The 17512-nt window shown below is 39.7% G+C and overlaps 1 protein-coding gene across 48 annotated transcripts in view; it reads left to right on the top strand.

Moving 5' to 3' along the window:
* Positions 1-17512, top strand: part of LOC129762523 (modifier of mdg4-like) — a 111511-nt gene that overhangs the window by 19873 nt on the left and 74126 nt on the right. The window contains exons 5-6 of one of the 48 annotated variants that reach the window (XM_055760863.1): positions 13464-13725; positions 13899-14149. The exons of 31 other annotated variants lie outside the window; for them this stretch is intronic. In XM_055760863.1, the coding sequence (XP_055616838.1) occupies positions 13464-13725; positions 13899-14100 (464 nt within the window). In that variant the 3' untranslated portion in view covers positions 14101-14149. Of the gene's footprint in view, positions 1-96; positions 321-547; positions 1018-1157; positions 1510-1636; positions 1960-3280; positions 3384-3439; positions 3669-4185; positions 4489-4588; positions 4953-5048; positions 5268-5455; positions 5905-5995; positions 6356-11341; positions 11534-11622; positions 12072-12144; positions 12471-13463; positions 13726-13898; positions 14150-17204; positions 17486-17512 lie in introns of those variants that run through there. 16 more of the 48 variants (XM_055760857.1, XM_055760862.1, XM_055760858.1 and 13 more) reach the window with 16 other exon arrangements.

A 17512-nucleotide genomic window follows, 5' to 3' on the forward strand; every position in this document is an offset into this window, starting at 1 on the left:
TGTGTATCAAAATAAGAATTCTTTTGTAGAAAACAAAAACATTTTTAATGAGTAAAGCTAAATTTGGAGTTTAATCAAAAAAATTTCTAATTTTAGTGTACAATAAAGGACAAGATGAATTTCCTGACAAACTGGAAGCGACTAAATTACTGTTTGTGCGAAGCCGCTGGGGACGTAAATGCCTTATCTACCAGAACTACGTTTTCTTTTCGAACAAGCGAGTCGAGACCACGAATACCACCTACTGGAGGTGCACCTTCTCTAGCAATCGTAAAGGGCCTAATCGTTGTTCGGTGCGGTGTACAACCCGAGATAATCAGGTGATTAGTTTACACGGTTCCCATAATCATCCCGAAGAGGTGACAAAATTTGCGGGCAAATATCTATACGATCAATATAGTGTTTATGATCCGTGAATGGTCGATTGAATGAATAAACAAAACGGAAACCATTGCGAATTTTGTTTTAATATATGTGATATACATGATTTTTTTCATAAAGTATTCTAGTTATAACTATTTTTTTTCTTCATGTTCTCTGCTTCAAGATTCTTATTCGCAGGAGTTGAAGTTCATCAAAAGCCCATGGTCAACTCCATGTCTGGTGATTAATGAGTACCTGTACAATTGCCACAGTACCAGAGGGACCAAAGTTTATTGGCGATGTCATAACTATTCTCGCAAGAAAAAGGAGGAACGTTGTCGAGCTCGTTGTGTGATCGTGAACGGTAGATTGAGTGCCTTGACTGGTTCACAGCACAATCACCCGCCTCATACTGAAAAAATCGCCAAAATTACCCGACGGAACAACATTGAGGAGGAAGTTTTAGATTACGGCGGAGCAGAAACTGCTTCGCCCACGTCTCCGGTCGAATTCTGCAGCTCAACGCTTCTGTCGGCCACTTCAACACTGGTAGATATAGGTTCTCCAGGCATTGGACTCATCAAAATTGATGTCCTGCCTAAGCTGGAAGATTACGAACTCCCAGTGGTTGAGCTGTAAACGTAAATACATATATTATTACCTCTGAACCGCAATAAAAATTTATGTGTCCGTAAAGCAATACAAACATAAGTGTGTTTCATTATTGAAGCGAACATAATTCGTATGTTGATGAATTCGCTGACCTTCTTCATCTAATTTTTTTCAAATTTCAGATTCCAACCAGAGCGTTTACCGAACATTCATTAGAAGTCAACGAGGAGCTCCGCTTCTGACGCTGGATAGTTTTATCTATCGCTGTGAGCGCGTGCGTAAAACTCGCTCCTATTGGTTGTGTATTCGGTACAAAAGCTCAAAGTGCAACGGTCGTGTAATCTGTCAGGGAAATAGTGTTATTAAGCGAACAACGCACTGTCACATGAACGACCAGCGTCGGATAGCTTCCTCGATACTGGAGCAAACGGATTTATCGGCCATTAACTTGGATGAGTGGTATAAGCAAACCATGGTGCACAATAAGCAGGGCTTACTTGTGAAACGAAAATAAAAGCCACAAAAACACACTGATTGTGTCGGTGTAGTATCTTGTACGTTTGATATCCAAAATCCTTTTGTGAATACACTTGAGAAACGCACTCAAACAAACAAAAAAGATTAATCAGTATTTCTATCTTCTGTCTTTTTCTTTTTTTAGCATTTTTCCGAGCGAACATCCCATTGATTGAAGGCCAACGAATTTATTACCGCAATGATCTACGTGATCAGTTGTTCCCGGAGGCGGTTCAGTATATCCGAAGTCGCCGGGGACATCCGCTGCTCATTTTTCGGGGCCATAAATTCCGCCGGAATGGAGGATGCAAGGAGAAGGGCTACTGGCGATGTGCTTCGTTTGCCAAGTGTCCAGGTCGGGTGACCACTGTGGAGGGTATTATTGTCAAGTATCACGTACACAACCACGATCCTCCTTTTACGACGAAACAGTCTGACGGAGGGGATCTTTAAGGTGATGTTTTCAGTTCATGGCGAATTATGTTAAATCATTGAAGAAAAAAAATCAAATAAAAATGATCGATTGATGGAAGCTAAGGATTTCGCTTGAAAAGGTTTTATTCATTTAATTTCACATTCTGGAAACTATGTATAATTTTGATTACATAAAACCAAGGCCATCATGCTGAACAATGGTATGTGGATGAGGGCGAAGGTCATTTCTAGTTGTGATAGTCGTGCACTACACAAATTACACATAATAGCCCATGAGTTAGCAAAAAAAAATGACAGTTCTATCAGTCGAACTCTAACCGTTATGGCGAAAACAGTGAAGCTACTCCGTTCAGAAGTGTGCGCATTCAAAGGAAGGTACCCCGCCGCGTCGAAAATGAACATCGTGCGGCACTTTGTGGACGCCGGATACGCCCGTTCCGGTATCTACAACATCTTGGCACTATTGGATAACAATCAGAGCATCGAAAGAAAGCTCGATTCCGGACGGCCGACGACCATGAGCGACAAGAACCTCCAAAGGATGCTGAAGAGGAAGATAGAGGGAAAAATGGCTACATCGCTGCGTGTGCTTGGTCGGGAGGTCGGTGCAACCGGCCAAACAGAGAAAAAGTACCTGGAGAACATGAACATGTACATGTCAGAAAGCGGAAGTCCCGTTCATTGCAGCGCAGCGACAGTGGCTGAATAAGATATTCAAGTCGATTTTCCCGGCGAATAGCGATGTGGCAGTGGTGTTGGACGCAGAGACCTATCTCATCCTGGATGGCAACGACTGGCAGGGCACTTCGTATATTTCCCCGTGAACGGGGAAATTTATAGTACGAAGTGTCTGCCGGAAGTTGCGTTGTTCATCAAGAAATACCATAAGGGCGAAGACGCGGTGTACTGGCCGGATATGGCGTCGGCCCACTGCTCGAAGCGATTGTTAGAGGAGATGGAGCGGCTGAATATCGAAGTGGTACCCAAGTCGGCGAACCCGCCCAACGTCCCCCAGCTGCGTCCAATCGAGAATTTCTGGGCAAACCTGCAGCGTAAGATCTACTCCAACAATTTTGTCGCAAAAACTGAGAAGGAATAGATAGATAAAACGAAGAAGGAACTCAAAACATGCCTACACGCATATTTTCTTCCCCATGGCAAATATTCCGGTTAACTGCAGGAAGCCCTTCTCGCAAGGGCGCAAAATTTTTTTGCAAGTAAGCTAAAATAGTTACCTTCCATCGGAAATTTATCAAACTCAATTATCTGTCCTAGTTTTTTATCACCATCCGAAAAAAGTAATCTTATTTTAATCCAAACGTTAGTAACATACTGTATTTGTTATCGTTTCAAGTTTCCGAATTGGATTTCATCTTCAGTCAACGTGGTCACCCTTTGTTGGTTGTCGAAAATTTCCTTTACCGGAAGAACAGAAGTAATTATTGGCGCTGCATTCGGTAAGTAATAATTTCATAAAATTAAGAATAGAAATTCTGATTTATCTTTCCGAAAGGTGCACAAAGTTCAAATGTCGCAGCCGATTAATAGTGAGACCTGGCTCGGGTCCGGTACGCATAGAGGATCACTCACATGGTCCCGAGACGGAGAAAATCAGCTGGGGCCGGACGGTACGGGAAAATGTTAAAACGCAAAATCAGCAACAGAAGGATTTGGTTTTTCGGATGCGTCAGCCACCCTGCAAAGTGGACTTTGTCACAAAATCATGAAAGGAATGGAATTAATGAGGGAAAAATAAAGGATTTACACCCGGTATTCGCGCGTAGAGTGTTATTTATTCGAACAAAATGATCGTTTTTTTTTGTTTCCGGTTGTGTTAATTAAAATGTCTCTTCATCTAGTTACAGCTATTCCTTTCTGCCCACCACCACTGGGGGAACACGATCCGGTACCGAAAATGTGGTATTCAGTGCCATTGTGTTACGAAATAAACCGACGAGGAACGATGAATCTTCACTTTCGGGGTTACGTGTACACCCAGAAGAAGCGCTACAATCGAACCATGAACTGGATTTGTAACAAACGCAACACGCAAACGAGCTGCAAAGCGCGTGTGTCGACGGAAGGAAACGATAAGATCCGCTTTGGAGTCATTTGGCACAATCATGGGCCGAGGCTGTAGAAACGTTTCGATGGAATAAAATTCTCCAATAACTATGAAGCGTGTTTGTGACAACCTACTGTTTTATGAAGCGTTGCAATGATACAGATTTTCCTCGCGTTTCTAATTTTTGATTACAGATTACCATTTTGCGGGTGTTTACGCTGGCGTTTGGTACGAAGTTGAACTGGAGTTCGTAGAGAACCGCCGGGGAAGGTTTAGTTTGCGTCACAAAGGATATCTATTCACGACCGAACGCCGCTACAATAACACAACCAACTGGGTGTGCAATAAGAGTAGCAATCCTTTGCTCCGCTGTCCGGCACGGTGCACTACGCAGGGAAACCGAATGATCAAATTTAGCAAACGAAAACATAATCACGATCCGGTTTATGAAAAGAAGGATGAAAATCTTAAGTAAATAAATTGCGTGAAGGAGCAAACAGTCGTTTCACTTAATTGCAACAAAAAAAGACACAAAACAATCATTGCGATCATATAGGTACTGACCAGTTTGTTATTTTACCGTTTCAAATCTTGTAGGTTCCTTACTCTTCAAGTACGGAGAAGGTTACGAGCTGATTAGCAATAGAAAAGGTGGTTTAAATCTCTGCTACGAAGGCTACATGTACCGGAAGAAGGCTGAATTTGCCAACACGGTAAATTGGGTGTGCGCGAACCCAAACTACAATCGATACCTCCGTGATTGGAATGTGTACGGATATAAGGGGATGTGTGGTGCCCGGTGTATAACGAACAGGGGCGGAGGCATCAAGCTGAGCAAGAAATACCACAACCATCCCCCTATGTTACAGCATGAAGACGACCCTGAAAGATCATATACTATCGAGAACTGTGAAGAATATGAGTGATAATGTTGAATAAAAACAGTGTTTGTAGCTATGAACGTGCGACATTTGATCATTGATAAACAAAAATTAAGAAAAAAAAAGTGATGTGTCATCGACTCCTAGATAAACCACTATTCTTTCAATTGTTTCAGATTCATTCGACCAGATTGCCACCGGTGTTTGGGTGAAGAAACCTTTCTCAATCGTTACAAACAAGACGACGGGTGGCAAGAATTTGCTGTTCCTTAATTTCGTTTATCGAAAAGAGGCTAGCTTCAAAACATCTACCAACTGGGTCTGCAGTGAGAACAGGACCACCCGATGTCAAGCTCGATTGGTGCAGCGAACCGAAACCGGGGATGTTAAGCTTGGTAGGCATGGTCACAATCATACCCCATCGATTGCTGGAAATCAAGAGCTGATGTGAAAAAAGAATAAAATTTTATGATTCATTCAATGTGTAAACTGTTTGGGAAAATTGAGAAAATCTAATCCGGAGTATCGTTGCATATACTGATAATCTATCTAATTAACTTTTTTCATTTTTTTCTATTACCAGGCACCGAACTGGACAGCGAGGTTGGCCTGGAAAGCATTGCCATCTTCACTACCACAATGCGGGGCAAGGAGCAACTGCTCTACCTGGGGCAGCCATTCGTGTTCGAAAAGCTCGTGATTACCTCGACGGCTCAATCGAAAAAAATCTGGCGCTGCAACCAGTGGTGGAATCAGAAGTGTAGGGCCCGTGTGTACACAATCGGAAACCTCATAACTCCCCTCAATCGATACCACACCCATTCGGACATCGTGAAACGGAAACGGCGGGTCACGAAAAAGAAAGTTGTTCCAAGCATGAACAATAGCAGTGGTAGTGGTGGGGCTGGCAGTGGCAGCATAATGAACGACGAGGAAGCTTCGAAATATGTGGTGAAATATGTTTCTGCCAGTGTAAATTATAGTGATCAGAAAAAACTAGAACTGACGGATTACTGAACCGAAATAAATTATTTTAAGTGACATGGATGGTTTTGCCTATTTATGATTGTGTTCGTCAGTATATCATCAAGGACTAACATTCTTTTCTCATATTTTTTTTCAGGTTTTCACAAAACAATTGGCCAACGACAGATTAAAACGGAACCGAAAGTGCAGATCCTTTCGTCCATCCAAATGCATCCGCCGAAGCCTGTGCCAATGACGATGACGACGAGGACGAAGCAGCCAAAGGTGAAGGTGAAAAAAGCACCTATTGATAAGGTTCCTCTGCACAGTGGCAGCGAAATCTACATCTCAACCAAAGACCTTATCCGCTTGTACACCCCGAAGCCTGCTTTGTACACCCAACGATTGGCGGAGCTTCTTTTCGGCAGAGATGCTCTTCTGAGGGCATGTGTCACAAGAACCGCAACTACTGGTGACTTGGAACCGCTGGATGAAAAGACGCTGCATTCGCTGATTGGTAAGAAACAAATGACGAATTTTATGCCGACTCGTCTCGGGTGTTGGCAAAACCATCTCAGATTGCAGTGAAACGTGGGTGGGTGACATCGGCCATTCGAGCAACTTTTCATACCCGAAACAAACAAAAAATAGCTTGTTCAAACTGTTCATAGGACAGGTAGACAATCTCAGAAAAAAATTAAAACCCTTTTTTATTTTTTTTTAAATTTGTAGCATGGATGAGGAATTATCGAAGGTAATTCATTCGTAAGTTCCATATCATCTCGAATATCCTTATTTTTGTAAACCTTTATGTAATCTTATGACTATACTTGACCACCACCACACAACCCGCACGCAACACAACGCAACACAACACTACGAAATAACAGTAATGACTACCGGGTTTAAACCTTTCATCTGAACTCGCTGTCATTCAAACACTTTTCTGTGCATCTTCAAGTGCGACAGGGCAAATGCAGTCAGCTATGTATGAAGCGATCACTACTACTGATGCACGAATTTTTTACCTTGCGTAAAAATGACATTTGTGGTTCAATGTTTTCTGCTGAACGAAGCCGATGGAAAACGATAAAAAATACACACACCATCAGGGTTGCCAAATATGATTTTCAAAAATCAGGATTAGTGAAAAAAATCAGAATAGGTCATGTTAGGTTGTCCGGTAAGTTCGTGACGATTTTTGGAAAAACAAAAGCATTTTATCGACAGGAAAATGCACAATTTAGTTCCACTATCATTTGTCATGTTACACGCAACATAAAAAAACTATTCTCCTAGAATATGTTCTCTTTTACATCGAAAACTGTTCACGGTATTTTCTATGTTGTCCATTAAGTCGAAGTTTCCGCCCTTGAGAGAATTTTTGCAGGAACCTGGACCTGAACTTAAATATAAAATAATCTCAAGCTGCAATAGCCGGTTAGTTCAGCTGGAGGGATAGCCCTTCCTAGCCAGATTGCAGAATAATTTGTAGAATTATCACAATTATCGCATATCATTAGACATGGAATTTACCGTTTCCCTGATGGAACACGCCTCCTATCACGTTGACTAATTATGGACTTTGGTTCTAGATCGCTGCGTTTAAGTTGTCCAACTGCGAGCAGTACTTATGGGAATGTATCGACTCGGTAGAAGCTCATAATACATAATTCCTTACCAATCCCACCAGACAGAAGGTATGTCTTTCTTCGAATGAAGAACAACTTCGGGGTTAGTCAATTATTTCGCTTACCCCAAGTTTACACCCACTTTACACTGTTGTAAATGATTAATTTTCACCACTCGTCACGATTTTCTTCAAAACGTTTTGAAGCGAGTCGCAAACGTAGATGCTACCTATTAAAGGTTCTTATGGCCAATTTGCGTGGGACCACACACATCGTAACGACATGCGTATCCAAGTTTTGCCAGATCAACATGAGCAGTGGTTTTAGGTACATGTAGAGAATCTGCTTATTCATTTATCGTCTCCTTAGGAATATTCTTGATGAACATTTCGATTTGGTCATCATCTGAGGTGACACGAACTTTCCAAACAACCTAATATAAATTATTCATCATTCTTACTCCTAAGCGATGTATTTGATGTATTCAGATGCCCTACATATTTGTAAGCGGCTGACATTCCTTTCAATGTTTCCGCTCCTAGTCTTTTCTTCTAATTCTCGTTCTATTAAGATTGAACTGAGGGAAAAGTTGTTCAACCGATGTTGAGGAATGTGGAAATTTTGATAAGCATGGTATAAACTCTCCCAGAAGCGGGAAAGCCAGTGTGTCGCCGGATCTTTTGATCGTGAATATGTTTTAATTACAGAAAAATGTTTATTCAGAATTTCTGTGCATTTTGCATGCATGTTTTGGACTGAATATTTACTCACCAAACGAGGAAAGCATATCAACAGAGGAGGAATTGAAGTTTGTTTTCAAATTTTGATGTTATTTGGTTCGATTATATAGACGTTATTATATTGACTTTTTTTTAATAATCCGTTTATTTTTACAGGCTCAGTTACAAAGGTTTCAAGGAGCCAAACTCTTAACTATATTTTTACTAGAATACATAAGCATGTTTCCTTAATTCTAAGGTTAATAAAATAGGGAACCGATTACTCACGGTCGAATCGAGTTCAGAAGGGTGACATATTTTCCTCAGAAAAAGAATGGGATATATGTAGATTGTAACTATGTTCACACTATATTGACTTTGAATTCAAAAATTTTCTCTTTGGTACTTTTAAACTCTGAAACGAATTCTTTGCGGCTACTCCTACATACACATCATCCCAACTAAGGTAGTGTTGTGCCTCAAACATAATCTCGTTATAATCCCTTCAATTCGTTGAATATTCTGGTTTCATGAAATTATCCAGCCCTGTTTAGAAAATCCGAGAACATTTTGAGTGTAGTGAATATAATTCGGAATTTTCATTCTGGAAAAGCCTATTCAGTTAATTTACAACTAGAAATATGTATGATAAAAAAGTTAGATACAGCTTTGCACCAGAAGAATTTTGATAGAGATCCAAATGTATTTATTATGGATATTTTTTTGATAAAATGAAAAATACAAAAATCAGGAAATTTTATAAGAATCAGGCAAAATTGAGTGTTTGTCAGGATATCAGGGAACGTGACAAAAAAATAATCAGGGGAATCTTGAAAAATCAGGAAAGTTGGCATCTCTGACGCCTTCGACAAAAATCCATATTTTAACCCTTTGCGGTCGTTTGTCTGCTCTCAGCCACCACAGCAAAAAAGTATGCCAATTTTGTACTTTATGCAATAACATGTCAGTTCACACTTTTTCCTAAAAGAATTTTAATGTCTAGATATAGCGAATAACCGCGAGTGCAGAGCGATAAATGATACATGAAAAATTACGTCATCATTCGGTCACCACTTGCGGAGAGCGGCGAATGGAAGAAGAGCTGAAACGAGAGAGTTTTGTTTCTCACTGGAGCGATGTTGCTAGTGAAACTTTGTGGTCTATATGAATATACACTGAATTCTTTTTTTATGCGACTGATTCGTGGGTGCAGGAAAAAATCGTGTACTTTAGAGCAAAGAGAAGCAGAGTTGTTTCGCTCTCTTTTGTGTCATGATTTGTAGCATGCAAAAGCAAAAGAATGCCATTGCGGCAATGAGCATTGCTCTGTGTGTTCAAACAGAAAGATAAAAGGCGGATGACGCCAAACTATTTAGGTGACACTTGCGAACTGCATTTTGGATACTGATACGAAAGATATCATACGAATAATAGCATATATTTTTATAGAAAAACACATTGAAACATATTGTTTAGTAAATACTTAATTGCAGTTTACAAAAAAATTCTTGTTCATCTTTCATTTTGTCACAAGTTTTATTTATTCTGCATACAATCTCACAAAGTTATACATCACTGCTTTTTCAAGTAAAAACAATTCCGACCACAAAGGGCGAATATTATCTAAAACTTTGCCGAATATATTATATTGCTATCTTACTTTAAAAAAAAAGAATTAGAATTAGGTTTCAAAAGAGGCATTAAAAAGTTGTTATTGGAAAAAATCTGTCGAAGTGCTCATCTTCCGATGCATGGATGCATTTTTTTAGAATAGAAAAACCAGTTTTGAGTCATTGTATGGGCTATTCATATATTTTTTTTAATTTAAAAAATGAACTTTAATTTTCATTTTTTTTTATTGAAAATTGAATCAATTTCCTACATTTAATTCTTTTAAATTTTGTATGTCTTATAGTTGGAATTTTTTGGAAAAAAGTAAAAAAGTCTGAGCCTAAGGGCACGGGCGGAAACTTGACGTAGGACTTTGAGGATAGTTGCTTTTGAGTTGAGTTTTTGCAACTGTTCAGAGATCCGTAAGTTCAACTCATTCAATAAACCAATGGCGACCCTTCAACGCTTCAACGTTCAACGTTCTATCTGCTTGCCACATGTTTTCAGTTCAGCTGCACATCATTTGTTCCCAAACAGTTCGCTCGCAATCAGTTTGTATGGCGATCTCTCCACTTTTTCGAAAAGAACGACCGTTCATTCCATCTTTTTGGCGAACTAGTTCCTTCGTATCGTTCGTGAATGGTTTGTGAATCTCTGTCATAGAGTCTAACGCGCGAATTGTTTGCAAACATCTTGTTCGTTTCTCTTCCCCCACAGCGCAAGCAGCGAGTGATATCTGAAAAACATGCATACTTTATTTGCTAAATTGATGACTTGTTTTACTATCCTCACTGTTAACATTATAATAAAAAAAAGCTGAATAAATTTCCTATCTAACGGTTTATAGCATAACATATATCGTAATAACGATTTTGCGTAATATGCATTTGAAATCTCTCAATTTTCGTTGCATTTTTTGTAAGGTAAATCCTAGGGTGGCAGCGAAAATGGTCATGTCCAATTACAAAAACTGACCATGTACATTTTGTTTATTGGCCCAAAAAAATGACCTGTGCAAAATTTCAGCTCAATCGGACATGATTTAGGGGTGCCTCAAAGCGCTTAAAGTTTAGATTTTCTAATCCTCGAAAATCTTCCAAGGAGGGAGGATTTTTAGGAAATTCAGAAAATCGATTTTTTTTCGATGCCAAATGAATTAAAAATGCATAAAACGTCGAGATCTGGTGTTTTCTCGAAAAAAAAATTTTGGCCGCAAGTCGACTTTTTGGGACTTAGCCTGATGGCCAAAAAAATCAAAAACCTTGGAAGATTTAAGTTATGAGTTCATGATCGTTCACTTAGTAGCGGACACGCAACCAATTAGGCTACGAAGACCCCCAAGACAAAAAAAACTTCGACCCTTTTCAAAAAGTAGTCTAATTTTTCTTGGAGATTAGCTCAATGACCAATGTTTTTATATCCGCAATGTTTCACCGCAGTCTGAGATGGTGCTGCCAATGGCCAGACGAGTGTTGGCATGGAATTCGTCGAATATTCGTGTATTTCATATGTTGAGATTGACTAGTTTCTGTTCGTTCACAGTGCACGTGGTAAACGTATTCAAGAAACAAAATATCGAAATATCGGAATCACTTGTGCTAGGGTACATCCGGAATCGTTTGTGTCATCTGCAGAGTTTGAAATAATGCTATCTCAGTTCTTATCAGGTGGAAATACTACTTTGTTTGTGTTGTCCAATGTTTAGTCTGTAAATAAACATATATTTGAAAGAAATTCGTTGACAAATCAGTAAAAATATCATTTGCGAAACTTTCTGTTCTGCATCCAATTAATGCTAAAAAAAACTCAATTTATTTTTCCAGGCGCCACGCAAAACAGCTATCATTTCGAAAGTTCCTCCAGTGGCGCGCGCCAACTGATCTACAACGAGCACGTGTTTCACAAGAACACATCCGCCAGAGGGCACACCTACTGGCGCTGTGCGTACGCGACTCGACTCAAGTGTAGAGCAACCGTTGTGACGGACGCCAATGGGGGCATCCGGGTAAAGAACTCAGCCCACAACCACGTTCCGATGCGTCGACTGCTATACGGAATGGGCGTGAATCGCAAACGGAAGCTCAAAAAAGAGACGATGTTTGAATTTTTTCGGAAGAGTGAATGAGCAAATGGAAACACGAGATAGTTTGTGCAAACATGGTTCCGAATCTGACAAATTTCGTCAAGGTTTTGCTTTTTTTCTTGAATTTTGAAACTGAAACAGCTTCAGAAGTGAAATAAAAATTATGGGCTTACCACATCCAATACAAAAGCGCTCCGTTTTATTGCCTCTTCACTTGAAGAAGTTCTAAAAGTTTATTTTGGCCTTTTGTCCTGTTTTCTAGCCATTTTTATCGCCATCAGTACACAGCAGCAGTTGCTGAAGCTGCGGGACAAGATCTATCGTAAAACCGTCGGCCGGGCTTACAGGAGTTACTTCAGCTGTATTGAGTACAACTGTCCGGGGGAGGTTATGTTCAGTGAGCTGAAAGGTGGTCAGATTAGGATAATGTCCGAACACTTCACGGACTGTACGTCGGATTACTACAAGAACAGACCGCCGCAGTTTATGAATCAGTTGACGGAAAGTGAACTAACGCGATTGGAGGAAACGTTAAAAGCGGAGAACTTCAGTGCATGCTTCAATGAGAAATAAACGCTGGACACGTGATGATCTTGACAATTTAGTAGTGAAATATTATAATTATACTAACCAACTTCCTCAAAATATGGCTGAAAGTTCCGGATCCAAATTCTTGTTTCTAGACGTCTTTTGGTTTCACATTCTTTATTTAAATTGCAGTCCAATGGTTGAAGCATTCTCACTCCCGCCGATTATATCATTTTTAAATAATGAACATTAATCACAATTTTTCAAAACAATTATTTCCATACAGCTACAAATGTGACAAAGATCGGAAGGCAGCAATGTATTTATAACATTCCACAATTGATTATCATATAATGTTATCAACCAATTCTTCCAACAGAACTTTCAAAAGTAATAGAAATAGGAATAGGAATAAGAATAGGAATAGGAATATGAAAAGGAATAGAAATAGAAATAGGAATAGGAATAGCAATATAATTATTAATTATTAGTAATAGCAAGCTATGCCAGTAACACCGGCTGAGTGTATTCTATGGCTTACCTTCCCTACTGACACAATCCTAAATTCCCGAGACATTTATGAGCGGTCGTAGAGTTCTCTCTATCTCTCTTAAGTTAATGTCGAATTAACATTTCTTAACTGTTGGAGAAAACATGCCTTCCTCTAAGAGATATTTCTAATCATCAGCAACGGATGGATGATAGTTTTTAACTTAACAGTTCTGAAGTCGTACCACCTCCGATATTGTGCAACTTGAGGGTTAGTTCCGATATTAACTTTTTTACACATTTGTTTTAGATAACAACACAATCCTTCAGCAGACGGAGAATGACGTTTTCACTGCAGTCGGACTGTCCACAAAAGTCAACGTTGATGCTCCGCACAAATGTGTCCATTAGTCAAATATAACTTTTGTTTTTGTTTTGTTGTTACATGGTTATGTTACCTAATAAAGTGCCTTTTCAATGGAGAAGTCTTGGGGAAAAAATCCTACTTGCCTCAGAAGTTTCAAACATGACTTTTGATTCTAACCTTGCGCTTTATCACTTCAGGTTGCGTGCTGAGTGCTGACAATCCGGAATGTGTAGTGAGCAACAGTGGCACTATCCAGTTACGCTACCAGGGACATCTGTTCAACAAACATATGACCCGTGGGAACAAAGTGTACTGGCGGTGCTCTCAGCATCAGGTGTACAAATGCAGAGCCCGAATCAAAACTAGCGGAACAGAAACGGCGATTTGCAACGATCAACACAACCATGCCGTTGTGGATACCCCACGAACCTATGGTTCGCTGAAACGCTTGAAAGAGAAGTTAGCTCAAACAAAATCACGTTCGCAATAAACTTTCTGATGTGTGACGGACTTGAAGGCTCGGGTGTTGTCTTTACTTTACCGTTATTACGATTGCTTCTTAGTGTGTAACGCGGTGTGAGTATAATGAATGTAATCGGGGGCTTCCCTTTCTCTGGTTGATTTTTTCGCAGATTATGTAAAATATGTGATCGGATTTCGGGGCAGCCGCAAGCTGAAGGTGGGCGATTACAGCTTCACCAAGAACAAGGAGTGTCAGAACAAGACGTACTGGTCTTGTGCTCGGGCTGGAATGCACAAGTGCAAAGCACGCGTTCTAACCTACACGCTGAACAGTGGAGAGCAGAATCTCGAAGTGCGATACCCGACACATAATCATGATCCGTTTTGAACTAGATTTAAGTGACATGTTATTCTGTAAAAGTTTATGGTCATGTTCTTGTAAAGGCGTGCATGTCGTGCAGGTAAGAGTATGTGGTCTGCTTTCTGAATTATCGAGCTTATTGTCGAGTATCGTTACCTGAAACAGAGCATGTATTTATGAATGATAAATTTTCGGTTTCAGCAAAGATGCAGCTAGACATCCTGTTGTGAATGCACTTGATACAGTCACGATTCGTAATAGCTTGCAGGCTACCGCAATATCGATTCTTTAGTACACAAACAGTGAGATTTTATCTTAGCAAAAAAAAATAAACAAATTTTATGAAAAAAGTAGATTTGGCTTTTCGCGTATCAATTTCTGTGACAAACAGTATCAACGTAGCTATTGTTACCGAGACGCATCTTAAACCGAATATTAACCTTCGAGTTCTGAATTATGGTCTATCGAGAAATGATCGTACTGGTTCTGGTGGAGGAGGTGTTGGCTTAGCCATCAGAAATAACATCAGATATCGACTTTTGCCGTGCCTGAAACTCAACATCATCGAAGCTATAGGGGTGGAAATCACAACATCGATTGGGCCTATTATCGTGATTGCGGTCTAGTATCCCAAACAGACGTCAATCAGAGATGGGTCGGCGTTGCTCCTTAAAAATGATATCATCAAGCTAACACGAAGGCAGTCGAATCCTATTGCCCGTAACGAGTTGAGTTCGGATTACTTTCCAATGCTGGTTGAATTGGGAGTGGATGTCGTAGTCAGCAGGCCACAATGTAGGCGGGACCATTATCATGCAGTTCAAATTGGGTGGAATTCCAGTCGACAACAACATCGATCTCGATCAGCCTCTCGAATCTCCCGAAGATACCGAAGCAACAGTCAGCTCTATTGAATCTGCAGTTATTGAGACTCGCCAGAACCTTATCCCAGAAACAATTCAGGTGAGTGACTCTGTTCAAATTGATTCCATTACTAAACATTTGATTAGACTTCGGAACCCCTATCGAAGGCAGTACCAACGTAAACCGATATTCGTACTGTACTGGTATTCGAGAGAGGAAACGACAGTATAATCAATTAACCAAGGTTATCCAGGCCAGAATGATTGATCTCCGTAACAAACAAAAAATGCAAAAGATATTAGTAGACTACCGAACAACTCCAAGACATCTGATAATTCAGAACGATTAATAACCTGCCGAAAAGGCTAATGCAATTGGCAACCATTTCGCTAGTTCACACAATTTTGACCGGAACATTACAGGTCCATTTGAAGCTTCGATGAATGATACTGTAAGGGCTATTGACAATATCCACTCTGCACCTCAAGAGAATGAAATCATCTCGACTGAAGAGGTTATCTCGGTTATACGCTCGTTGAAGAATATGAAGACCCCGGCTTCGATAGTATATTTAACATTGAGTTGAAACATCTCAGTAACAACTTATATGAAAGTATGGCTTCTGTTTTCAACAGATGTCTATCACTTGGCTACTTCCCCTCGAGTTGGAAGTTGTCAAAAGTGATCCCGATACTAAAACCCGGAAAAGATTCTTCTTCAAAAAGCTATCGACCAATTAGCCTCCTCCCAGCATGTTTCGAAGATATTCGAAGAAAAAAATATATTACCGCGCATTCTTGCTTCTGCAGATGAGCACAATATATTTTTGAATGAGCAGTTTGGATTCCGAAAAGGCCACTCTAACATTCACCAGCTTGTAGGGTATACAACAAAACCAGACGAAACAAGTCAGTTTCAGAATCATCTGCCATGGCACTTCTTGATGTTGAAAAAGCATTCGATAATGTTTGGCATAATGGTCTCATTTACAAGCTTAAGAACTTTGGTTTTCCTACGTACTTGATAAAAATTATCATAAATTATCTTTCTGATACAGCGTTCAATGTTTGTATAAACAATATTTCATCAGAGAAATTCATTGTGAATGCAGGTGTTCCTCAAGGATCCATCTTGAGACCAATTCTTTTTAATAATCTACACTTCAGATATTCCCGCACTCCCATCTGATGGGAAACTATCATTATTTACAGATGACACTGCCATCATTTACAAGGGCAGAACTAAGATCTAATCATCAAAGAGGATTAGACGCTTTGTCTGGATATTTCAATAATTGGAACATATGCGTAAATGCAGCAAAAACACAAGAACACTCCAAAGCTTGTTCCTCCTCAAAATATGACAGTCTCAATGGCAATAGTATTGAATGGTCTTCGGAAGTAGTATATGTGGGTCTAACTATCGATCGAAAGCTTATCTGCAGAGCACACATTGACAAAACAGACACAAGATGCAACGTTTTAATCAGATCATTGTATTCCCTGATCAATAGATACTCTCGATTATCTCTAACAAATAAACTTGCAGTATACAAAAAACAAGCAATATTTCCAGTTATCGCATATGCGATGCCCGTTTGGGAGTGCTGTGCTCCAACACACAAATTAAAACTTCAACGCATACAAAACAAAATTCTTCGTACGGTTCTAAACTCTCCTCCCTGAACACGAAATTCGGAGATTCATCAGCTGGTCGGGATTAAAACCTAGGATGAGACTGTCAATAATAATTTTATGAAACTTGAACAGAGTTGCGCTCTCTCAATACACGGAATAATACAAAATCTGTATGATTACGCTACCTGACTTTCTAGTCGTTACCATTCAAAGTAACGGCTTTGAATTAGGGTAGATATATTTATTTCCAGGTGAATAATAATTTAAGTTGGGACAATGTAAATAATTTGGGGAGGGTATTTTATAAGTTAGATTTAGGTATAGAAAAAATATAACAAAAAAACTAGAAAAGTTTAGGCATGATTTTACAATAGGAATATGAAACAATCGGATAACGTGTATGATAAACATCATTACAGAACTTGACAATGCAACTTAAAGATGTAGAACCCTAGGTTGATCACTTGAAATGTAGTATTATATTATAATGTAAACCAAATTAAGAAATAAAAAGAATTTAAGTCAAAAAAAGTATCAATTTCTCAAATTCGGTTCGAATATGTGAATCTTCCAACATTCATTTCCACTAACGACCTGTTCAACTTGTGTTTCAGAGATCTATTTCACCAAATCCAGCCGAGGCCGACCTGCCATCATTATCGACGGCATCAAATACCTGTTTATGTCGGAGAACCACAAGCGAATCGTGTGGCGTTGCTCGTCGATGGCGACCAGCAAGTTGAAGTGTCCGGCGCGAATACTCCAGTACAAAAATCCCGAGCGTTTCGTCATCCATCGGGAGAAACACGTGCATGCGCCCCTCAAGCGACACAAGGTGGCATTCATAGCTCAGGAGATGTTCTCGGTGATGTCACAGTGAATGTATTTCTGGAGAATAAATTCGTTGCAACTTGTACTCGGT

This window comes from Toxorhynchites rutilus, chromosome 1 (genome assembly GCF_029784135.1).
Source record: "Toxorhynchites rutilus septentrionalis strain SRP chromosome 1, ASM2978413v1, whole genome shotgun sequence".
Lineage (NCBI taxonomy): Eukaryota > Metazoa > Arthropoda > Insecta > Diptera > Culicidae > Toxorhynchites > Toxorhynchites rutilus.